This window comes from Crotalus tigris, unplaced genomic scaffold (genome assembly GCF_016545835.1).
Source record: "Crotalus tigris isolate CLP2741 ecotype Arizona unplaced genomic scaffold, ASM1654583v1 scf7180000017550.10884619, whole genome shotgun sequence".
NCBI classification, from domain to species: domain Eukaryota; kingdom Metazoa; phylum Chordata; class Lepidosauria; order Squamata; family Viperidae; genus Crotalus; species Crotalus tigris.
Genome location: NW_024096468.1, coordinates 3,470,845 through 3,489,585, shown reverse-complemented (window position 1 = coordinate 3,489,585; position 18,741 = coordinate 3,470,845). Strand labels below are relative to the sequence as shown.

Genomic DNA, 18,741 nt, shown 5'->3' with positions numbered 1-18,741 from the left:
TTATGTAATTATACAGAATAATATAAGGATTTCTTGTCATTTGTTGCTCCTCTCATTTAGAGGGGTCCGTCTCTATTCAGCTGAATAAAAACGTAAAGCTTAAAGGCACTTTCTGGTTTCCTATATTTCTTTAGCCAGCAAAACCTCACAACCTGCATATCAAGGTAATAAACTCCTTACCTTCAATTGGTGAGGTCTTCAATCTCTTGCAAATATTATGCACTCCCCCATAGGTATCATTTATTCGGGTCACTGCCTCCGCACTGCGAAGCTCCATAAGATTCCGTAAGTCCATAACGGAGCAGCCAAAGTCCCCTTCATAGCTGCCTTCTGCCACAGAGTTCCCAGGATGATGATCTGCAGAGTTATTCGTCATCTTGACAACAAGGGAACGGGTTCAGTGAGGAAACAGCCCAGAAAAAGTTGTGTGTTCCTTTTCACCTCCGGATCTCTTTCCTTCACTAGAGCAGGCAATGCAACTTTTGGAGCTCCACATGAAATGCAGTCAGTGAAGTGTTTGGAAGGGGATTAGACACAGTTCCTCAGGGAGGAGAAAGGATTTAGTGCAAGATTGTAAGACTGCAGATCCAGCACTTCCTTCTGTTGCTCCCTAGGTGATACTAGTGGAACTAGCTGAGTGCAACTTCTTCCGATGAACGTGTAAACAAGATGCACATGTTACTGTGGAAGCAACCTTAGCAACAACCAGCAGGCATCTCCCAGAGAGAGAAATGGGTTCCCTGGATACCGTCTTCAACCAAAACTGCAAGACAAGGATTTGAAGCAAAAATTATAGTTAATAAGAGGCCCAAGAGGCCAGCTAATGTGCACAGGGGTGCAGCAGATGTAAAAGCAATAGCATAAATATCAGAACAGGGAATGAAATTGCTGGGAAGATAGCAATGTTTAAAGAACAAGCTGGTGGAAAATGCAGGCTTCTAAACTGACCACTTAAAGGGCTTTTATTAAAGTAACCATGGGAGAGACTCCTTAATAGTTAACCCCTGTTTAGTCAATCATTATCTTTTTATCTATATGAAGAGTTGCAACTGCAGTTTTCAGTTTAAAATACAATCCAAAATATTAAATATTCCAACAAAAACTTGTGCCAGTATATATAAAATAAAGTTTCGTACTACATGCAGAAAACCCTTTCATTTTAATTCATTTAATGATGGATTAATCACATTTTAAGTCAAACCATTTAGTCTCTCTCTCTCTCTCCTCTCCCCCCCCAATGATGGATGTGATGTTAAATTCATGCACACCTTTCACACATGATTTTTAAAGAGCATTCACCAAGAAGTTGAGACTATTTGCATTGAAAAGACCCATTTTTGTCAAAGCCAGTTTGCGTCCCAATACAAACAATAGGGAATGATGTCCATTAGGATAATAGTACAACTGGGAAAGGTAAACCACCTCCACTGGCATACCCACCTGTAATTCTCCTGACAGTTATCAAGTACCTATTTGAATTTTAAAAATCTGTATCTTAAATTGTAACTGTGTATTGCTTTCACTAACCTATTTCCCTAAGTTGTGCAATACCACTACTGCCATACAGAAGTTGGATAGAAGTGGGTAAAACAGACTTTCTAACTAATGTTAAATATTTTCTCCCAACAAAGAAGCAATTTTCTTTAGAACTTTTAAAAATAAACCACCCTTTAAGACTAAGTCCAATTTATGGTTAAATTGGCCTGGGCTCTCTGACTCATTTGCTCTGTGCATTATATAATGATTCTGCTTTGCTATCACATGTAAGTCTCTTTCTCTTCTGAATTTTTGTTCCAAACAAAACACTTTATTTATTATAGACAGATTTACATCTGATCCATTGATATGAGGCCTGGTAACATAATTATCCTGATGTTCATTACAGGACTAGACTTCCAGGTCAAGAATGGCAAAGATTGATTTTTCATTATGCTGGCTGCTCATCTAAATTTCCCATGTACCAAGAACAGCCAATATTTTTCAGCCAGGAATCGGCTTTATTTTTTCACAAAAGCATGTTCACAGGTAGAATATCATAACAGCAATAACATTGTTAAGGCCACTTTGGGGGAAACTTTCTGGAAGAGGCTGATAAGTATGGTAAACTTATTCTAGAGCATTTCTGGTTAGAAGATAGCAAGGAAATTGCACCACCGCAAATCAGGGATCTTGCTGCTGGATTTAGATGGCTCCGTGGGCTGTTGAATTGTATTCACTGCTCTCTTCTAACATCCATCTTTTTGAAGTGTGTGTATTTGTGTGGGTAATCTGACTTTCTTCTTTCAAACCTGCCAATTTCCTGAGCTATCTATAAACTACACAACAGCACTTTCCTTGAAACCAAGCAGCATTATGATTCTTAGGAGGAAGTTTGCATTAAACAGAGAATGAAAATGACAACTTCTGAAGCCTTCTGAGTTAAAGAAAAATATACCGTTATCTAGATACAGTCTATTATTTGCTATTTTGAACCAGACAAAGGGACATAGCAGAAGCTAATAATCAGGTTCCATTATGTACCAGAGCATCCAATCATGCAAATGACAATTTGCCTAAGAAAATCGCCAGTTGCAATAGGATAGAAATAGGGAAAGTATGACAGATGGATGTTGGTGGAATCCGGAAGGATAATAAGGAAGTCTTCAAAGGACACCCTGTTTTGCTCCCTAGTCTCATCCTCCTCCAGCCTTGATAACAAGGCAAAGATTGCTAACAACCCTGTTCCTGCATCCAGAATTCTCAGCTTAGTGAAGGTTATGTAACAGTAAAAGCTTCTGAGTCAATGTATCTCATTCACCCCCCCCCCCAGAAAAGGATCCATCCATAACACTCCATCTGTTTGCAGGATTCTGCTCATACTGTTGGGCTACCTATTGGTCAAATCTGAAGTACAGAGGAATACCAGTATTCAATGCAGATGAATAAATATAAATAAATAAGGTCCCCTTGACCACGTGGACACATTAGAACTTAGGAAAATATACAGAAGCTGCTCTTGCAAAATAGAATAGTTTGGCCATTCAGAAACTGGCAATCAGCATGGGGTTGACCAAAAACAATAACTAACTTGAAGGCAAAGAGTTGAGGAATGAGCTCTGTCTCCAGCAAATTGTATTTGTGGGTCATAGATGTATTTATAATTAGAACACTGCATGGAAAGGAATTTAAATTTTCTTTCATTGTATTATTTTGTCGAATGAGAACCCCCCCCCCGTCCTTACATATGGAAAGTAGTTACCCTTCCTCTTGTGTCATGATTCTGGTCTGAGTTGCATTTTTTCCTTCAGACTATTTATTATTGAAAATAATTCCATTAACCATATTTGAATGAACAATTGCTTTAGAATAAGATGTTCTTGGCTCATGGCACCCCTAGCAGTTTCCAAACTATGTACTGTGTGCCCTGTGTTGCCGTTGATGAGTTTGCTGCAGCCCTCTGACATCCTTGCACAGAGTTTGGGAATCATGAGAATAAGAAAATAGTCATAACCAGGAAAAGAAAGATGTAATAAAAAGCATAGAAAGAGGCACAGAAAGAAGCTTGCTTATTTGGGATTCAGGTTCCAGCAACGCTGAATTCCAGTTCTATGGATTCTGTACATCATGATCCTTAGCTAATACCCCCCAGTCTCTAAATCTGGGGTTTAGATCAGTGCCTCTGATGGAGAAGGGGCATTGTCTTACCTGAACGCCTTTTCTCAGCACGGAGATGGAGAATCCACCAATGGGTTAACTCTGCCTTCCTGCCCATTAGACCGAGTCAGCCAATTTGTCATGCCCATCCTAAGGTAGCCACTCCCCAGTTTTGACGAAGGCGAAGGCGATGCTACCATTCGACATGTTGGCTCCCAGTACCCTACTATGAGCTAATTGATTTTAAGGGTGGGAGTGGATTCTCCATCTCCGTGCTGAGAAAAGGCGTTCAGGTAAGACAACACCCCTTCTCCAGCACTGGAGATGGAGAATCCACCAATGGGACATACCAAAGACTCACTGTCCTGATGGGGGTGAAATGGAGAGGCCGAAGCTGTGTCCGCTGAGATTACCTGCTGAAGAACCCTCCTTCCAAAGGAGGCTTCCGTGGAGGCAAAACGGTCTATCTTGTAGTGTTGGATAAATGGGGAGGGCAAAGACCATGTCACCGCCCTGCAAACCTCCTCGATAGGGGCCTGTGTGGCCCACGCTGCGGACGCCGCAGCACTGCGAGTGGAATGTGCTGTGGGCATTCGTCAGGGACGCGAACAAGTCCATGACTGGCCGCCCGAACTTCTGTGCTATTTCCGCAAATAGGTCTGGATGCAGATGCCATTCGGAGTGATCCATGGTCGACCTGCTTAGGAAGGCCACTTGTCTGTTCGCTTCCCCCAAAATGTGTTCGGTCCTGATGGAGGCAAGGTTTGCCTCCACCCAGTGTCCCAGAGCTTGGGCCTCGGTCATGAGGGACCTGGATTGGGTGCCCCCCTGCTAGCTGGAACCTGTTCTATGGCCCTTATCTCTAGGAGGTGTTGGATAGCCTCTTGCATGAGTTTGCTTTTGGCGGGTTCCTTGATTGAGGACAAGGGATGAAGCGTTCTGGGAGGCTGGATACAGGGATAGGCTGTAGCAGATGATTTGGCGAACCCAGGGGTCCATGGTGGTGGCTTCCCACTGGCAGGTAAAGAATGCCAGTCTGCCACCTATGGGGGCGTCCACTCGAGAGTCACTTGAACCTTCTGTAGGGCGCCCTCCTTCCCGAAGGGCCATTTGCTCTGGGTTTGGTGCCTGGGTCTGGGATGGGGCCTGTCCTGTTGGCAGTCTTGCCTAGGAGTGAAGGGCCGGGTGGCTGAGGGGATCCCGTTCCCATCTGAAAGGACTGCCTACAGGAGTATGAGGTTGGACGCCTGTTGGCCCGTCTGCTGGAGTGGGCCAGTACCTTCCTCTTATCCTTATTTTCGGTCAGGTAAGGGTTCAGCGCCTCACCGAATAACTGTCCACCCTGGTATGGGGTCGTAGCTAGGCACCACTTGGCTTTTGGATCAGTTTGCCAGTGTTTGAGCCATAACATCCTACGTGCTGAGACATTGGATGCTATTGCTCTGGATGAAAACCTGGCAGCATGTAGCGTGGCATCAGAGATGTACTCTGATGCTGCAGCAAGCTTGCTCAGGTCCTGTTGTGTATGTACCTCCTCCTGGGGAAATCTGGCTTGTAGTTGACGGATCCAGAGTAGGGAGGTTCTTGCAAAAAAGGATGCACAGATGGCGGTTCTTACTGTCCACGTCGCCGCCTGGTGGGTCCTGCGGAATGTGAGTTCCCATCTCCTGTCATTGGACTTTAATACCTCTGCCATGTCTCCCGACACTGTGGACAGGGAGAACAGGAAACTGAAGGATTTGGCTACCTTAGGAACCTTGAGATCCTGTGACTGTTCTGGTGTTATGCTAAATAACTTCCTGTCTGTTAACCCCCGGTGTTGGGAAGGTGCCCGATGATGTCTATTGTTTCTTGATGGCATTCCGAAAGAATTCCGGGTAAGGGACGTGGTGCTGAGCTACCACGGGTTCTAAAAATAACGGATCTGAAGTGGGCGGTGGTTCTGGCTATGGAATATGATCCAGGCCAATGTTGGCTATGGAGCTGGCTCTGTGAAGCAGTGGTAAGAAGAAGGAAGGGTGAATACCCTTCCTTGAATCTTTGAATAATCCTCCAAATGGGGGGGGGATCTGGAGGATCTTCCTCCCCCCACCATGACATGTCATGTTGGTCATCCTCCGTGGGAGAGAAACCCCTGCTGTGAAAGGACCATGATGGGGAGGAGGGGTCCTGATATCTGGTTTCCCCTGGTTGGAAACTGGGTGGGGGTATGGCAATCACGGATTCGGGTCTCGGCCCATAGTTGTTCCTAGCGGCCAGTATTCTGTGAAGTGCCTGCTCAATTAGAGTTTGGAGGCAATCCTCAGAGGGGAGGACTTCGGGCTCCGCCCCCGAGTCCTGCTGCTGTGGGGGTGAAAGTGGCCTCAGGTATGGGCTGTGTGGCCCGTGGTGGCAGCAGTAGTTGGTGGGTTGCTTGGGCTTGACCCACCTCAGAGACCTGGGGGGACCCTTCCAAAAACCATACTCCTTGGGTAGAGGGTCCCAAAGTAAGATCAAAGGGTGCCTCCTCTGTTTGTTCTGCTTTTGCTCTGGCCTGCTTTTGTGCTTTGGAGAACTCTTTCTCCAGAGCCTGGTGCCTTCTGCTAGCCTGTTTCTCAGCCAACTTGGAAGATTTCCTTCCAGAAATGGTCTTAGCCTTGGCTTTGATCCTGCCTGCCGCCTCCTGCTTGGAGGATTTTTGTCTTTTGTGGCTGGTGGGAGGGGAGGCAATGCTCATGGGTTGAGACACCGTGGGCTCCTCCATCCTAGGTGAGCTATCCCAGTGATACCGAAAAGGAGCTCTGGCAGGCGATCAGTTGGCGAAATGGGCAAAGCAGGTGGAGCAGGAGATGGTCATCCCGCTCTCCTGACCACCAGACTGGTAGAGGAACAGCGGCTGTCCCACCCCTTTGGGGTTCAGTCTTGTCTATGGCTGCTTGTTTGTAGCGGATGGCGCTGAAAGAAGTGGGGTGGTGGTGGTCAGGGTAATGGGTGCACCAGGATTGGGCAAAAAAACTATTATAACGTGATCTCAAATATTTATTTATTTATTTATTATTTCTATCTTTATATCTATGCCGTTTAATTAGTTTAGCAATCTCTGAACAATCGAGGGTGAGAGGAGGGGGGAGACTGCAGCGCGATGTGAGGTAGTTATTGTGTGCTGAACAGCCACGCTGTTCTCCTATTGGGAGTGAGAGAGAGAGTGAGTGAGAGAGAGAGAGAGAGAGAGAGAGAGAGAGAGAGAGAGAGAGCGCCAATGATGTTTCTTCGTTCCCGTGGAGACTTAAGCCTCCACCGGAACTTAATGCCTTGCTGAGCTGCCATGCCTGTTGCCACACCTGTTCCGCTGTCTAAGAAAAAATGGCAGCGATTCTATAATTGGAGGAGAAAGCAGAAGTCTCCCTTTCAGCTTTATGATTGGGCAAGAGGGAGTTTCCGTCCTGCTGGCGGGAGATTTGAGAAGAAGAGGGCAGAAGGTGAAAGTGCCTTCTGCAATCTCCATGTGTCCCAGCGCTCAAGATGGAGAACGGGAAACCTGGCGCGGCAACGAGGCTGGGTGGCTCAGAATGACGCGCGGGGAGAAAAGTCGGCCGGCAGGGTCACAACAAGGTTCGGGGGGGGGGGAGAAATCAGTAGGAAATCCTCCCAGAAACCACGTCCGCCAATCAGCTGGCCTTCGGTTGTGATTGGAACAATCTAAAGAGGCAGTCCCCACCCCCCCTCCGGAGGAGTGGGTGAGCCCCGGCTGCAGCATTAATCCCAACGCTGAGCAGCTGGCTAAGGATTTCCCTTCAAGAGGCATGAAACCTCAGATCCCCGGCTGCAGCATTGCTCCCAACGCTGAGCAGTTGGCTAAGAATTTCTTTTAGGAGGAATTGAAGTCTCCGAACTCCGGCTGCAGCATTGGTCTCAATGCTGAACAGCTGAAAGAGATTTCCCTTAGGGATTGAAGGCTCAGCGCTGGTCCTAGCAGTGTTCAGTTGAAGGGAGGTTGGAGAGGGATTTCTCTCAATGCTAATCCCAGGTTTAGAAGGGAAGAACCCACTTCCCCAAGCCTTTCACAGGCTATTTGAGCAGTGCTGGTCCCAATGCTGTTGAAGTAGCTGTGATGTGAGATGAATAGAATCCACCAGTATTTTAATCTCTATTACCTGCCTTAGACCGGGAGCCAATTTATCATGTCCGTCTGGGCTGAAGACCGAGTCAAAACTGGGGAGTGGCTACCCTAGGATGGGCGTGACAAATTGGCTGACTTGGTCTAATGGGCAGAAATGCAGTGCTAACCCATTGGTGGATTTTCTATCTCCAGTGCTGGAGAAAGAGGAAAGAATGATACAGAAGTGCTATATTGCAAGGGTAGGCTCCTTGGGAATAGCAACATTCCCAAGAGTTGGCACTGACATGGATGCTAATACGTCCAGACTGAATCCAGGAACATAAAAGCATTACACAGTAAGTTAATTTTTTTACTACAATTTTTCTGACAGCTAGACATGTGTTTTGCCCTGCAGCTTTCAACTTCATTTTAGTTATTTGTATTTATTGATTCCTACCTGGGCATTAACCATGCTTTTTGTCCCTTTAGATATACACCTTGATTTACACATTGGACTGGATCATTTTTTAGCCTAATGATCCTTTGGTCAAACTGAATTCTGTTCTCTTAATCTTTGCTATCCAACTATCTCCTCCACCCCCATGAGTCTGCCGGACAGAATGAAAATTTGGAGCACAGATATGAAAATAAGATTTGGGGTTTCCCCCCTTCTGATTATAAATTATGAATAACTTTCTTTCCCTTTGTTTTCCTTTTTCAGGGAACAATTTTGATCCACATATACAATAGGTCTACAACAAGGATGTCAAACTTGATTTCATTGAGGGCCTCATTAGCATTGTGGTTGCCCTGGGTGTCTGGGTGGACAAAGCTGGATGGGCGTGGTTGGGTGGGCATGACCAGCTTGATGTCACTATTGTCAGGGGAGCATCTCTGGGGAGCTGGATGGGGCTATGAGGGGATCCGGGGGTCTCCAGTGGAAGGGGCAGGACTGGGGTGGGTGCCATCCGTCTTGAGCTTCACACGTATCCCCAGGATGGTGACACGGGCCACCCTGGGTGGTGGATGGACACCCGGCCCTGGCCTTGCACCCAAGGTACCAAGACCTGAAACCCAGCCCAGCACAGTACCAAGACCCTGGGGGTAGGTGCCTGGCCAAGCTGGGGCAGGGCGGCAGGAGCTGGTCCCTTGATGTCTCCAGGGTGGTCCTGTGACCAGAACTGGGCCCAACACAGGCTGGATCCCACCTGCGGGCCTTGTGTTTGACATGTCTTGTCTACAAGAGAAGACAGCTGCCAAAAAAGTCAACACAATGCTAGATGGCATTAACAGAGGGATAGAATCAAGATCACGTGAAGTGTTAATACCATTTTTCAATGCCTTGGTAAGGCCACACTTGGAATACTGCATCCAGTTTTGGTCACCACGATGTAAAAAAGATGTTGAGATTCTAGAAAGAGTACAGAGAAGAGCAACAAAGATGATCAGGGGACTGGAGGCTAAAACATATAAAGAACGGTTGCTGGAATTGGGTATGTCTAATTTAATGAAGAGAAGGACTAGGAGCATGATAGCAGTGTTCCAATATCTCAGGGGCTGCCACAAAGAAGAGGGAGTCAAGTTATTCTCCAAAGTGCCTGAAGGCAGGACAAGAAGCAGCTGATGGAAATTAACCAAAGAGAGAAGCAACCTAGAATTAAGGAGAAATTTTCTGACAGTTAGAACAATTAATCAGTGGAACAACCTGCCTCCAGAAGCTGTGAAAGATACTTTTGGCCCGTAAAGTTTCAGAAGTGTATAACCCACATCTGTACAGAAAACATTTTTTATTCATTCCCTGAAGTTATGGTTTGATTGACTATCTGACTTCTCAACCAGTAGGTGGAAGCAAAGAACTGGAAGTTTTGTACAGGTAGTCCTCGACTTACAACAGTTCATTTAATGATTGTTCAAAGTTACTGAAAAAAGTAACTTATGACTGTTTTTCACACTTATGACCGTTGCAGCATCTTCATGGTCACTATTTGCCAACTAGTTCTTATTTCTGACAGATGCAGTGTCCAGGGGTCATGTGATCACCTTTTGCAACCTTCTGACAAGCAAAGTCAATGGGGAAACCAGATTCACTTAACTGTTTTACTAACTCAATAACTGCAGTGATTCACTTAACTGTGGCAAGAAAGGTTGTAAAATGGGGCAAAATTCAATTAAGAAATATCTCACTTAGCAACAGAAATTTGGGGCTTGATTGTCTTTGTAAGTTGAGGACTACTTGTACCTCTTGGCTACTATGTAGTGGTCATCTGATTTATGGAGATGCAGCCAGTGGGTAAGTTTAGCTATGGGTATCTGAACAGAAGCTGCAAACTAGCTTAAGAACATAACATGAGGAGAGGAGAGTAGACAGTAGAGCTTCCAAGGAAGCAACAATCACTGAGGAAGGAAATACCCTGCTTAGTATAATTGATTCCTTTCAATTACGTATGTTAAGCCTGGCACAACCTGATCACTTTACAGGTTTTGCATTCTTTAGGCCAGGCATGTCAAACTCGTGATGTCACATGAGCATGATTTCGGCGTGACGCATCTGGCCCATGGGCCGGCAGTTTGACATGCCTACTTTAGGTCAATCAGTCAATCACCCCTTTAAAAATATGGCTGCAGAAGTTAGAGTTCCTAATTGGGAAATAATTTTCAGAGTGTAGCAACTGAAGCCACCCTTGAAGTGTCTCAGCTGCAGGAGGATGTTGAGATACAGGCAGAAGCAAGCAAGCATGCATTCAAGAAATAGACAGTAGGCTCTTCTCAGATTACATTAAGTTGCCATGAATAGCAATGACTAATTGTACCCATGTATTTACACTAAATATGCAGTAGCTTTTCAATTTCAGTTCAAACCTGACCAAATGGAATGCTAGCAAAGTAGGTGATTATGGATACCTTATGTATAGTTATGCTTAGGATAAACAGAGAATAAGCAAGAATAACAGAATATCAAGGGATAAAGGTGGCAGCTTGGTTCTGAGAATGTGATAAAAAGTCAAGAGATCTTGAAGTTGCAGATATGAAACTGGAGGAGAAAAAAATAACAGGTACTATTCTTCTCTGCCTACAAAATACACTGAAGCCCATTCAGAAAAGCTTTCCTGTCCTGTCCTATGGTAGGAAAATTTAATAGCTGCTTGACAGATAAACTCAACAAATACAATTTTACACTCAAAAAAATGTTGTAATAAGGAAAACTTCACCAGATGAATTGCTGCCTCAGAGCTGGCACTTATTGAATTGCTGCCTCACTGGTGTAGGCATGGAGGAGGAAATTGTAACAGCATACAATATGGCCAAATAAAAGCATCCCTGAACATTATTTCCCCCTATGATGAAAGCGGTAACCAAGAAAGCATGAGCACCAAAAAATTGCTATAGCAATTGAGAATTCTATACTTACAACTGTATTTTTGAGTTATGTCGTTGAAGTGCTCAATTTGTCTTCATCAAATCTCTCCTTCCTGACCTGTCTGTATTACTCTTTCATCTTCAAAAAGGATTCATTCCCTACCAGTAGGACATTCTCTGTTTCCTGATCCAAATCGCTCTTGGACAGGTTCCAAGTATGGAGATGGAGAGCATATGTGTATGGAGTAAGCAAAAAAGGTGAAGAAGCCATGGAACAGATTTTATTTAATACAGGAGCTGGACTAACAGTTGCACTTTTATTTGTCCACTTGATTAATGAGCTGTAGTCCTGAACTATGTCATAGAGGTAGCAAATACCCATCTATGTGCAAAGACATTAAAGCTCTCCATAGTTTGGAAGCTAAGAAGCCAGATCCAATTAAACTAACCACTGTTGTTTAATAGCTTGTTGGGGGCAGCAGTGAGAGATTGTATTTTTTTGTTTGCTATTTTTTCTTTAGTAATAAATAACATCTTCTGAAAAGACTTCAGAGATTAAGGGGAAAAAAGCTAATTAATATTGTGATGGTGGAGTTCATAGTTACCCCCTGAGAAACCTGCAGGGTACCAATCATTAACTTCCCATTCCAAGCAGCAAGTAGAGCTCCAGGGATTCCTGGCCACAGGTTGAAAGAAGAAAGATTAAAAACAAAATCTCTCTAGGGGAGGAAAATGTTATCCACTTCAGTTTGATTTTAGGAATGGTCTTCTAAACTAGTATGCCAATGTTTAAGGTCAGCTGTCAGGAAGGAACCCCGAGAGACAGCAAGGAGGACAGGAAAACTGCAGAACAGTGCTTCCCCCAGAGGACCATGATTTCCATTATTTTTCTATGACCTTATCATCAGGTCACAGAATTTGTCATGTTATCTTTAAACAGAGCCAGAAAGCTTAAAGAAGCAACAGTATTCCTCATCTAAGAATACTTATGTCCCTGAGGGGGCTCTAAGCTCTTGAGAACCTTGTTCTTACATATATCCATTCATTAGAGAAAAGAGATACTGTAGAAAAGCCATACTAGTCTATGGTAACCAATCATCAGAAAGTAGCACCTTTTCAGACATCATGATAAACATCAGATGGTAGTGCCTTTGCAGAGATTATAATACTTATTAGGCATGAGCTTTCTTCGTTCCCCAAATGCATGGTATTGCTAAACTTTTATAGATTTTAAACTGAGATGTGATGAGGAGGAAAGGCAGGGGAAGTCAGAATAGTTATGCAGGTTTCATGTCAGACAGGTTACAAGTACCTTATCAATTAACAATTATACTTGTTGAGATGTCCTGAAATAGCCTGAAACCTCTTGGTGTATACTGTATGTGAGTTCAGCAATGTCTCGCACAATTATGTTGTTGAAGTTTCTTTCTTTCTTTCTTTTTTTTGAAATGAATACTTTGAGATCTGTAATGGAGTGGCCTAAGAGGTTGAAGTGGTACTAAAGACATGTGGGTCCCATCTGCTAAGGCAGAGGTCCCCAACCTTTTGGGCACCAGGGACCGGTTATGTGGAGACAGGTTTTTCCACAGACCGGACGGGGCTTTACTTGTTTGTGCGGCCCAGTTGCTGGCATGCCGTGGCCCGGTACCAGTCCACGGATCAGGGGTTGGGGACCCTATGCTAAGGAATTCCATCTGACAAGCCTTTTCCGATATGACCCCTGCCATTTGGAACATCAAGGTGAGGTTAGCCCCAACCCTTCTGACTTTCTAGAAATCCTTTTAAATGTTTTGGTGACCAAAACACTATCAGATACACACACGACTATTAACATTTAACTTATAATAATAATAATAATAGTAGTAAAGTTGGAAGGGACCTTGGAGGTCATCTAGTCCAACCCCCTGCTCGGGCAGGAAACCCTACACCATTTCGGACAAATGGCTGTCCAGTCTCTTCTTAAAAACTTCCAGTGTTGGAGCATTTACTGCTTCTGGAGGCAAGCTGTTCCACTGATTAATTGTTCTCACTGTCAGGAAGTTTCTCCTTAGTTCTAGGTTGCTTCTCTCCTTGATTAGTTTCCACCCGTTGCTTCTTGTCCTGCCTTCAGGTGCTTTGGAAAATAGCTTAATTCCCTCTTCTTTATGGCAGCCCCTGAGATATTGGAATACTGCTATCATGTCCCCCCTTGTCCTTCTCTTCGTTAAACTAGACATACCCAATTCTAGCAACCGTTCCTTATATGTTTTAGCCTCCAGTCCCCTAATCATCTTTGTTGCTCTTCTCTGTACTCTTTCTAGAGTCTCAACATCTTTTTTACATCGTGGTGACCAAAACTGGATGCAGTATTCCAAGTGTGGCCTTACCAAGGCATTGAAGAGTGGTATTAATACTTCACGTGATCTTGATTCTATCCCTCTGTTAATGCAGCCTAGCACTGTGTTGGCCTTTTTGGCAGCTGCAGCACACTGCTGGCTCATATTTAAGTGATTGTCTACTAGGACTCCGAGGTCCCTCTCACAGTTACTACTATTGAGCATGGTGCCACCTATGCTGTACTTGTGCATTTGGTTTTTCTTGCCTAAATGTAGAACCTTGCTTTTGTCACCATTGAATTTCATTTTGTTAGTTAGTGCCCAGTGTTCAAGTCTGTCCAGATCCTTCTGTATCTTAAGCCTGTCTTCTGGAGTGTTGGCTATTCCTGCCAGTTTGGTGTCGTCTGCAAATTTGATGAGTTCCCCATCTATCCCTTCATCCAAATCGTTGATGAAGATGGTGAAGAGTACTGGGCCCAGAACAGAGCCCTGGGGCACCCCACTACACACTTCCCTCCATATAGATGCAGTTCCATTGAGGACCACTCGCTGAGTACGGCCGGTCAGCCAGCTACGGATCCATCTGGTGGTGGTTCTGTCTACCCCACATTTTTCTATCTTGTCAAGTAGTAGGTTGTGATCTACTTTATCAAATGCCTTACTGAAGTCCAAGTAAATTATGTCCACAGCATTCCTCTGATCCACTAATTTTGTCACTTGGTCAAAGAATGCAATAAGATTTGTCTGGCATGATCTATTTTTGACAAACCCATGTTGGCTTTTAGTAATGACTTTGTTTGGCTTTAGGTGTTCGTTGATTTGTTGTTTATCTTTTCCAGGATCTTCCCAGGTATTGAGGTCAGCTGATAGGTCTGTAATTTCCTGGATCCATTTTTTTTCCTTTTTTGAGGATGGGAACTACATCAGCTCTTTTCCAGTCCTCTGGTAGTTCCCCTGTGTTCCAGGATCTTTGAAAAATATAGTTCAGTGGCTCCGATATCACATCTGCCAGTTCCTTGAGAACTCTGGGGTGTAATCCATCTGGTCCTGGCGATTTGAACTCATCTAGGCTGGACAGGTGCTCCCTAACCATTTTCTTGCCTATCTTAACTTGTGTTTCTGTTTTGTTTTTTATGGCACTATTTTTGATAGGTTGGTCTGTTTTTTCCCTTTGTGTAAAGACAGATGCAAAAATGAGTTAAATAGTTCTGCTTTCTCCCTGTTGCTTGTCACCTTCTTGCCACTTCCACCCACTAATGGACCAATCATTTCCTTCACTTTTTTCTTGTTTTTTACATGTTGAAAGAAGCTTTTTTTGTTATTTTTACTTTGGTCGCAAGCCTTAGTTCATTTTGAGCCTTGGCTTTCTTCACTTCATCTTTTGCAGGCTCGGGCTATTTGCTGATATTCTGACTTAGTTATGTTCCCCTCTTTCCACTTTCTATACTTGTCCTTTTTATCTTTCAATTTGTCAGAGAGTTCTTTATGCAGCCATGCTGGTTTCTTTTGAGAGCTGTTGTTTTTCTCTTTGTTGGTATTGTGCTAGACTGTGCTTTTATTATCTCATTTTTCAAAATTTCCCAAGCTTCTTGAGTTGTTTTCCCCTTGAGGATTCTCATCCATGGAATCCTTCCCAAGCCCTCTCTAAGTTTATTGAAATTAGCTCTCTTGAAGTCCAAGACTCTAGTTTGACTGTGTTGTATTGGTTGTGCTTCTATAATGTTGAATTCTAATATTGCATGATCACTTCCTCCCAGGGTTCCTATGGCTTCAACACCGTCTATCATTTCATCTCTGTTAGTGAGAATTAGATCCAAAATGACTAATCCCCTAGTTCCCTTCTCTACTTTTTGGGAGACAAAGTTGTCTGCTAGGTTTGCCAGGAACCTATTTGATCTTCCACTTGGTGCAGAGTTTGTCTCCCAGTTGATGTCAGGGTAGTTAAAGTCCCCCATTACTATTGTGATGTGCTTCCTACATACCTTAGTTAGCTGACTAGTAAAAAGTTCATCTATTTCCTCTGTTTGGTTGGGTGGTCTGTAGTATACACCTATGGCAATGTCATTTACCCCCCCCCTTTTATATTGACCCAAATGCATTCAAGACAGTTTTTATCATTGTTGTACTCTATTTCTGTGGAGATGTAGTTATTTCTTATATAGAGAGCAACTCCACCTCCTCTTTTATTTGGTCTGTTTCTTTTAAATAATTTAAATCCCTCTAGCTGTGTGTTCCATGTGTGAGTTTCATCCCACCATGTTTCCGTAATGGCAACAATATCGTATCTGCCCTCATTAACCTGAATTTCTAGTTCACCCTGTTTGCTGTTCATACTCTGTGCATTGGTGTATAAACATTTGAGTCCTTTGTGGGTGGCCCTGTGTTTCCTTTCTACATAACCTGTGTGGTGCCTGAGTTCCCCTATTGTCTTACCACCTATTTGGTTAGTGCACTTTATGTGGCACTCGCTATTAGAGGCTTCATTTTGCTTGATAGCAAGGTTGGTATTCTTGTCCACACACACATCTATGCTACATGCACTGATAGCCCTATAGTTTTTAAATTGCCGGGGACAGGGTTGTTCCGTATCAATTAACTCCCTGTCCCCGCTGTTTAGTTTAAATTTCCCTCCAGAAAATCTGTGAATTTATAGCCGAGTAACTCAGTCCCCTTTTTTGATGGATGCAAACTATTTCTGCATAATTTGCATGCAAAGAAGTTTTTTACTTCTTGGAAATCACTTTTTAAAAATCCCAAGTATACATCCTGCATTATATATTTATAGAATATGGTGCAGAAATACACAACACACAAACATCCATACAGAGGGAGACATAACTGCATTTTGGAATGAATCCCTTGTCGTCACAAACCGAGTAGTTTTGAATCCTATAGAAGAAAAACAAAGTTGCAATTGCATTGTGTTGAAATAATATGATTTAAAAGATTAGCACACTCATTCAACATATCAGGCAGAAACACAGGAAACAGGCATTACAATGGAATAAGGAACACACAAGAACAGTAGAACATGAAATTGTGGAATCAGGTGACACAAAAACTAAATCGCCTCAAATAACTAGTTATATTACTATCAGAAAACCTATAAATATTTAGAGACCATTACTTCTTCTGAGTGTCCATGTGCTTCTTCAAATTGCAGGCAAGCACTGTCTTGAAGAAGTCATGTCTTTAAAAAGCAGGAGGCAACGGAGAGAGGAGTGCCCTATAATCTATCTAACAGCAAATTCTTTCCAGTGGAAATTCACCATGATTTCTTCTGTAACAGCTTCTGGGGTCAGTCGTTCAACTCATCCATGTATAGCAGTCGTTCTCAACCTTTTTAATGCCGCGACCCCCAACCGGTCGTAAGTCGAGGACTACTCAACTGGTGCAGCACCGTTTGCAGAATGGGACTGTTGGCAGGCTCAGAAGGGCAGAGACAGCCTGGACAATTCCTATTGGCTTTTGAAAGCCAATAGAATTAGACTCTATTCAAGAGAGTCTATTCTATTGGCTTTCAAAAGCCAATAGAATAAAAGGGAGTAGCACGGCTAAGGAAAAGGGGAAAAAATGGCGGACTGCGTTGTTTAGCAACCCCCGTGAAATGGTCGTTTGACCCCAAATGGGGTCCCGACCCACAGGTTGAGAACCACTGATGTATAGGGAATAAATGATGACATTGCAATTTTAGCTTAAAGGTACAATTTTATATGTTTATTGGTACTATTTTTTGTCCTATATCTTCTATCTTGAGTTTGGTTTTTTTTAACATGTAATTAGGTGTATATACTAAAGTGGAATAAAGGGGAAATTGTTATAGTGAAAGAAGGTTAAGAACATTGGGAAACCTTAAGAGGTAGAGACTACTCTGTAAAGGGAAATTCAATCTTGCAGTCACTCCTTCTGGAACCTGTTTTAACTTGAATCCTCTAAAGGCACCTAGTAGATCTGGACACACACACACACACACACACACACACACACACACACACAATGCATCAGGTTGAGTTTGTGGCACTCTGGTTTCTGAAAACATCAGGTACAGCAGGTGACCCAAAGTCACCCTACTTGAATCTTTGGAAACCATAACTAGCAAAACTTACCCGAAGGTAGGCAATCTTTCTTAATCCTTAGGCACCCTCATACAATCTCAGACAACAGCACACAATATTTCAGCATTCTCATTATGAAGCAAGATCTGAAAACAGAGGAGGAAGATTTTGGTAGGCCTGGAGAAGCCCCTTGGAAGGAAAAGGTGTTCCTGATATCCTGAGGCACTGCACCAGGGCCTTCTGGAGTCAGTTAATATTTGGCAAGATGCACACATTTCAAGTCATTTCAAAGCTAGGAATGTGCAGCTTTCAACATAGTCACCAATCTTCTTTTACAAAAGCAGGTAACTACAGCATGCTTGACACTTCCCCCCCCCCAAAGCAGTCTCTCTGCCAACCAATCACTGCAGCTGTCAGTCTACAGCAATGGAGTGTGTAGCTGAAATCATATCCTTCAGATATTTTGTAAAATTCAGGGTAGACAAGCAGATTTTCAAAGAATGTACTTGGACAGAGCAGGAAATTTGAAGACCAGTGGAGACCAGTTTGCAAAGTGTAAAAATGAAGGCATTGTACTCAAATGGGTTTGCAAAGCGTCAACAGGAGGCATGTGTCTATGAGTATGAATTGCACATGAACATAAAGGAATGGCTGCAGGACTGAAGTGAAAGGAGGCTGCAGTAAGCAAAAACAAAGGCTGGACATGCTTCAAAATCAAAGCTGCAGAAGCATTAACAATTACTATAGCTTTTTGCAGAAGGTTATGGGCTTAACTCAAATGAGAAAAATTGGTGAAGGAAAAACAAAGCGGATGATGCTACATGAAAAGAGAAGGTGCATCAAAGAGGCTTTGAATGGTTCAGATTTCCACAATATTAATATTTCTCCTTATGTACTGATCCCATTTTTCCCCATTTCTTCACCCTAATTCTTCCTTATTTTTACCAAGCCCTATCGTCATAGTGAGGCTAGCAGCCAAGCCTCTCCCCAACTAGTATGTTCACCCACTCACCTCACCCACTCTTCTTACAATTTCAGAGTCTAACCAAGTGAGTAATGGGGGGGATTAGAAAGGGGAGTAGAAGGGAATAAGAACAACTGAGGGGTAAGTAGGAAGGGGAAGAGGAGGAGGAGAGTAAACAGCTGATGAAAAATGATGGTTGATGCAGTGCTGCAGACAAACCTGCCTGGAATAATAAACGGCTGCATTACACCTCTATCCCGCCAGGCAGAGATCATGATTTCAGTGGAAGAGGGAAAGCCCTTCTAACAGCATATGCAAGACAGCCAAAGACAAGCAGCA

General features: G+C 43.6%; 1 protein-coding gene across 7 annotated transcripts in view; it reads right to left on the bottom strand.

The window, feature by feature from the left end:
- Positions 1–18,741, bottom strand: part of ATP2B4 (ATPase plasma membrane Ca2+ transporting 4) — a 172,380-nt gene that overhangs the window by 79,624 nt on the left and 74,015 nt on the right. For 5 of the 7 annotated variants that reach the window (XM_039340462.1, XM_039340472.1, XM_039340453.1 and 2 more), the window contains exon 2: positions 181–763. In XM_039340462.1, coding sequence (XP_039196396.1) covers positions 181–376 — 196 coding nt within the window. In that variant the 5' untranslated portion in view covers positions 377–763. Of the gene's footprint in view, positions 1–180; positions 764–17,489; positions 17,585–18,741 lie in introns of all 7 variants that reach the window. The other 2 variants (XM_039340424.1, XM_039340433.1) reach the window with 1 other exon arrangement.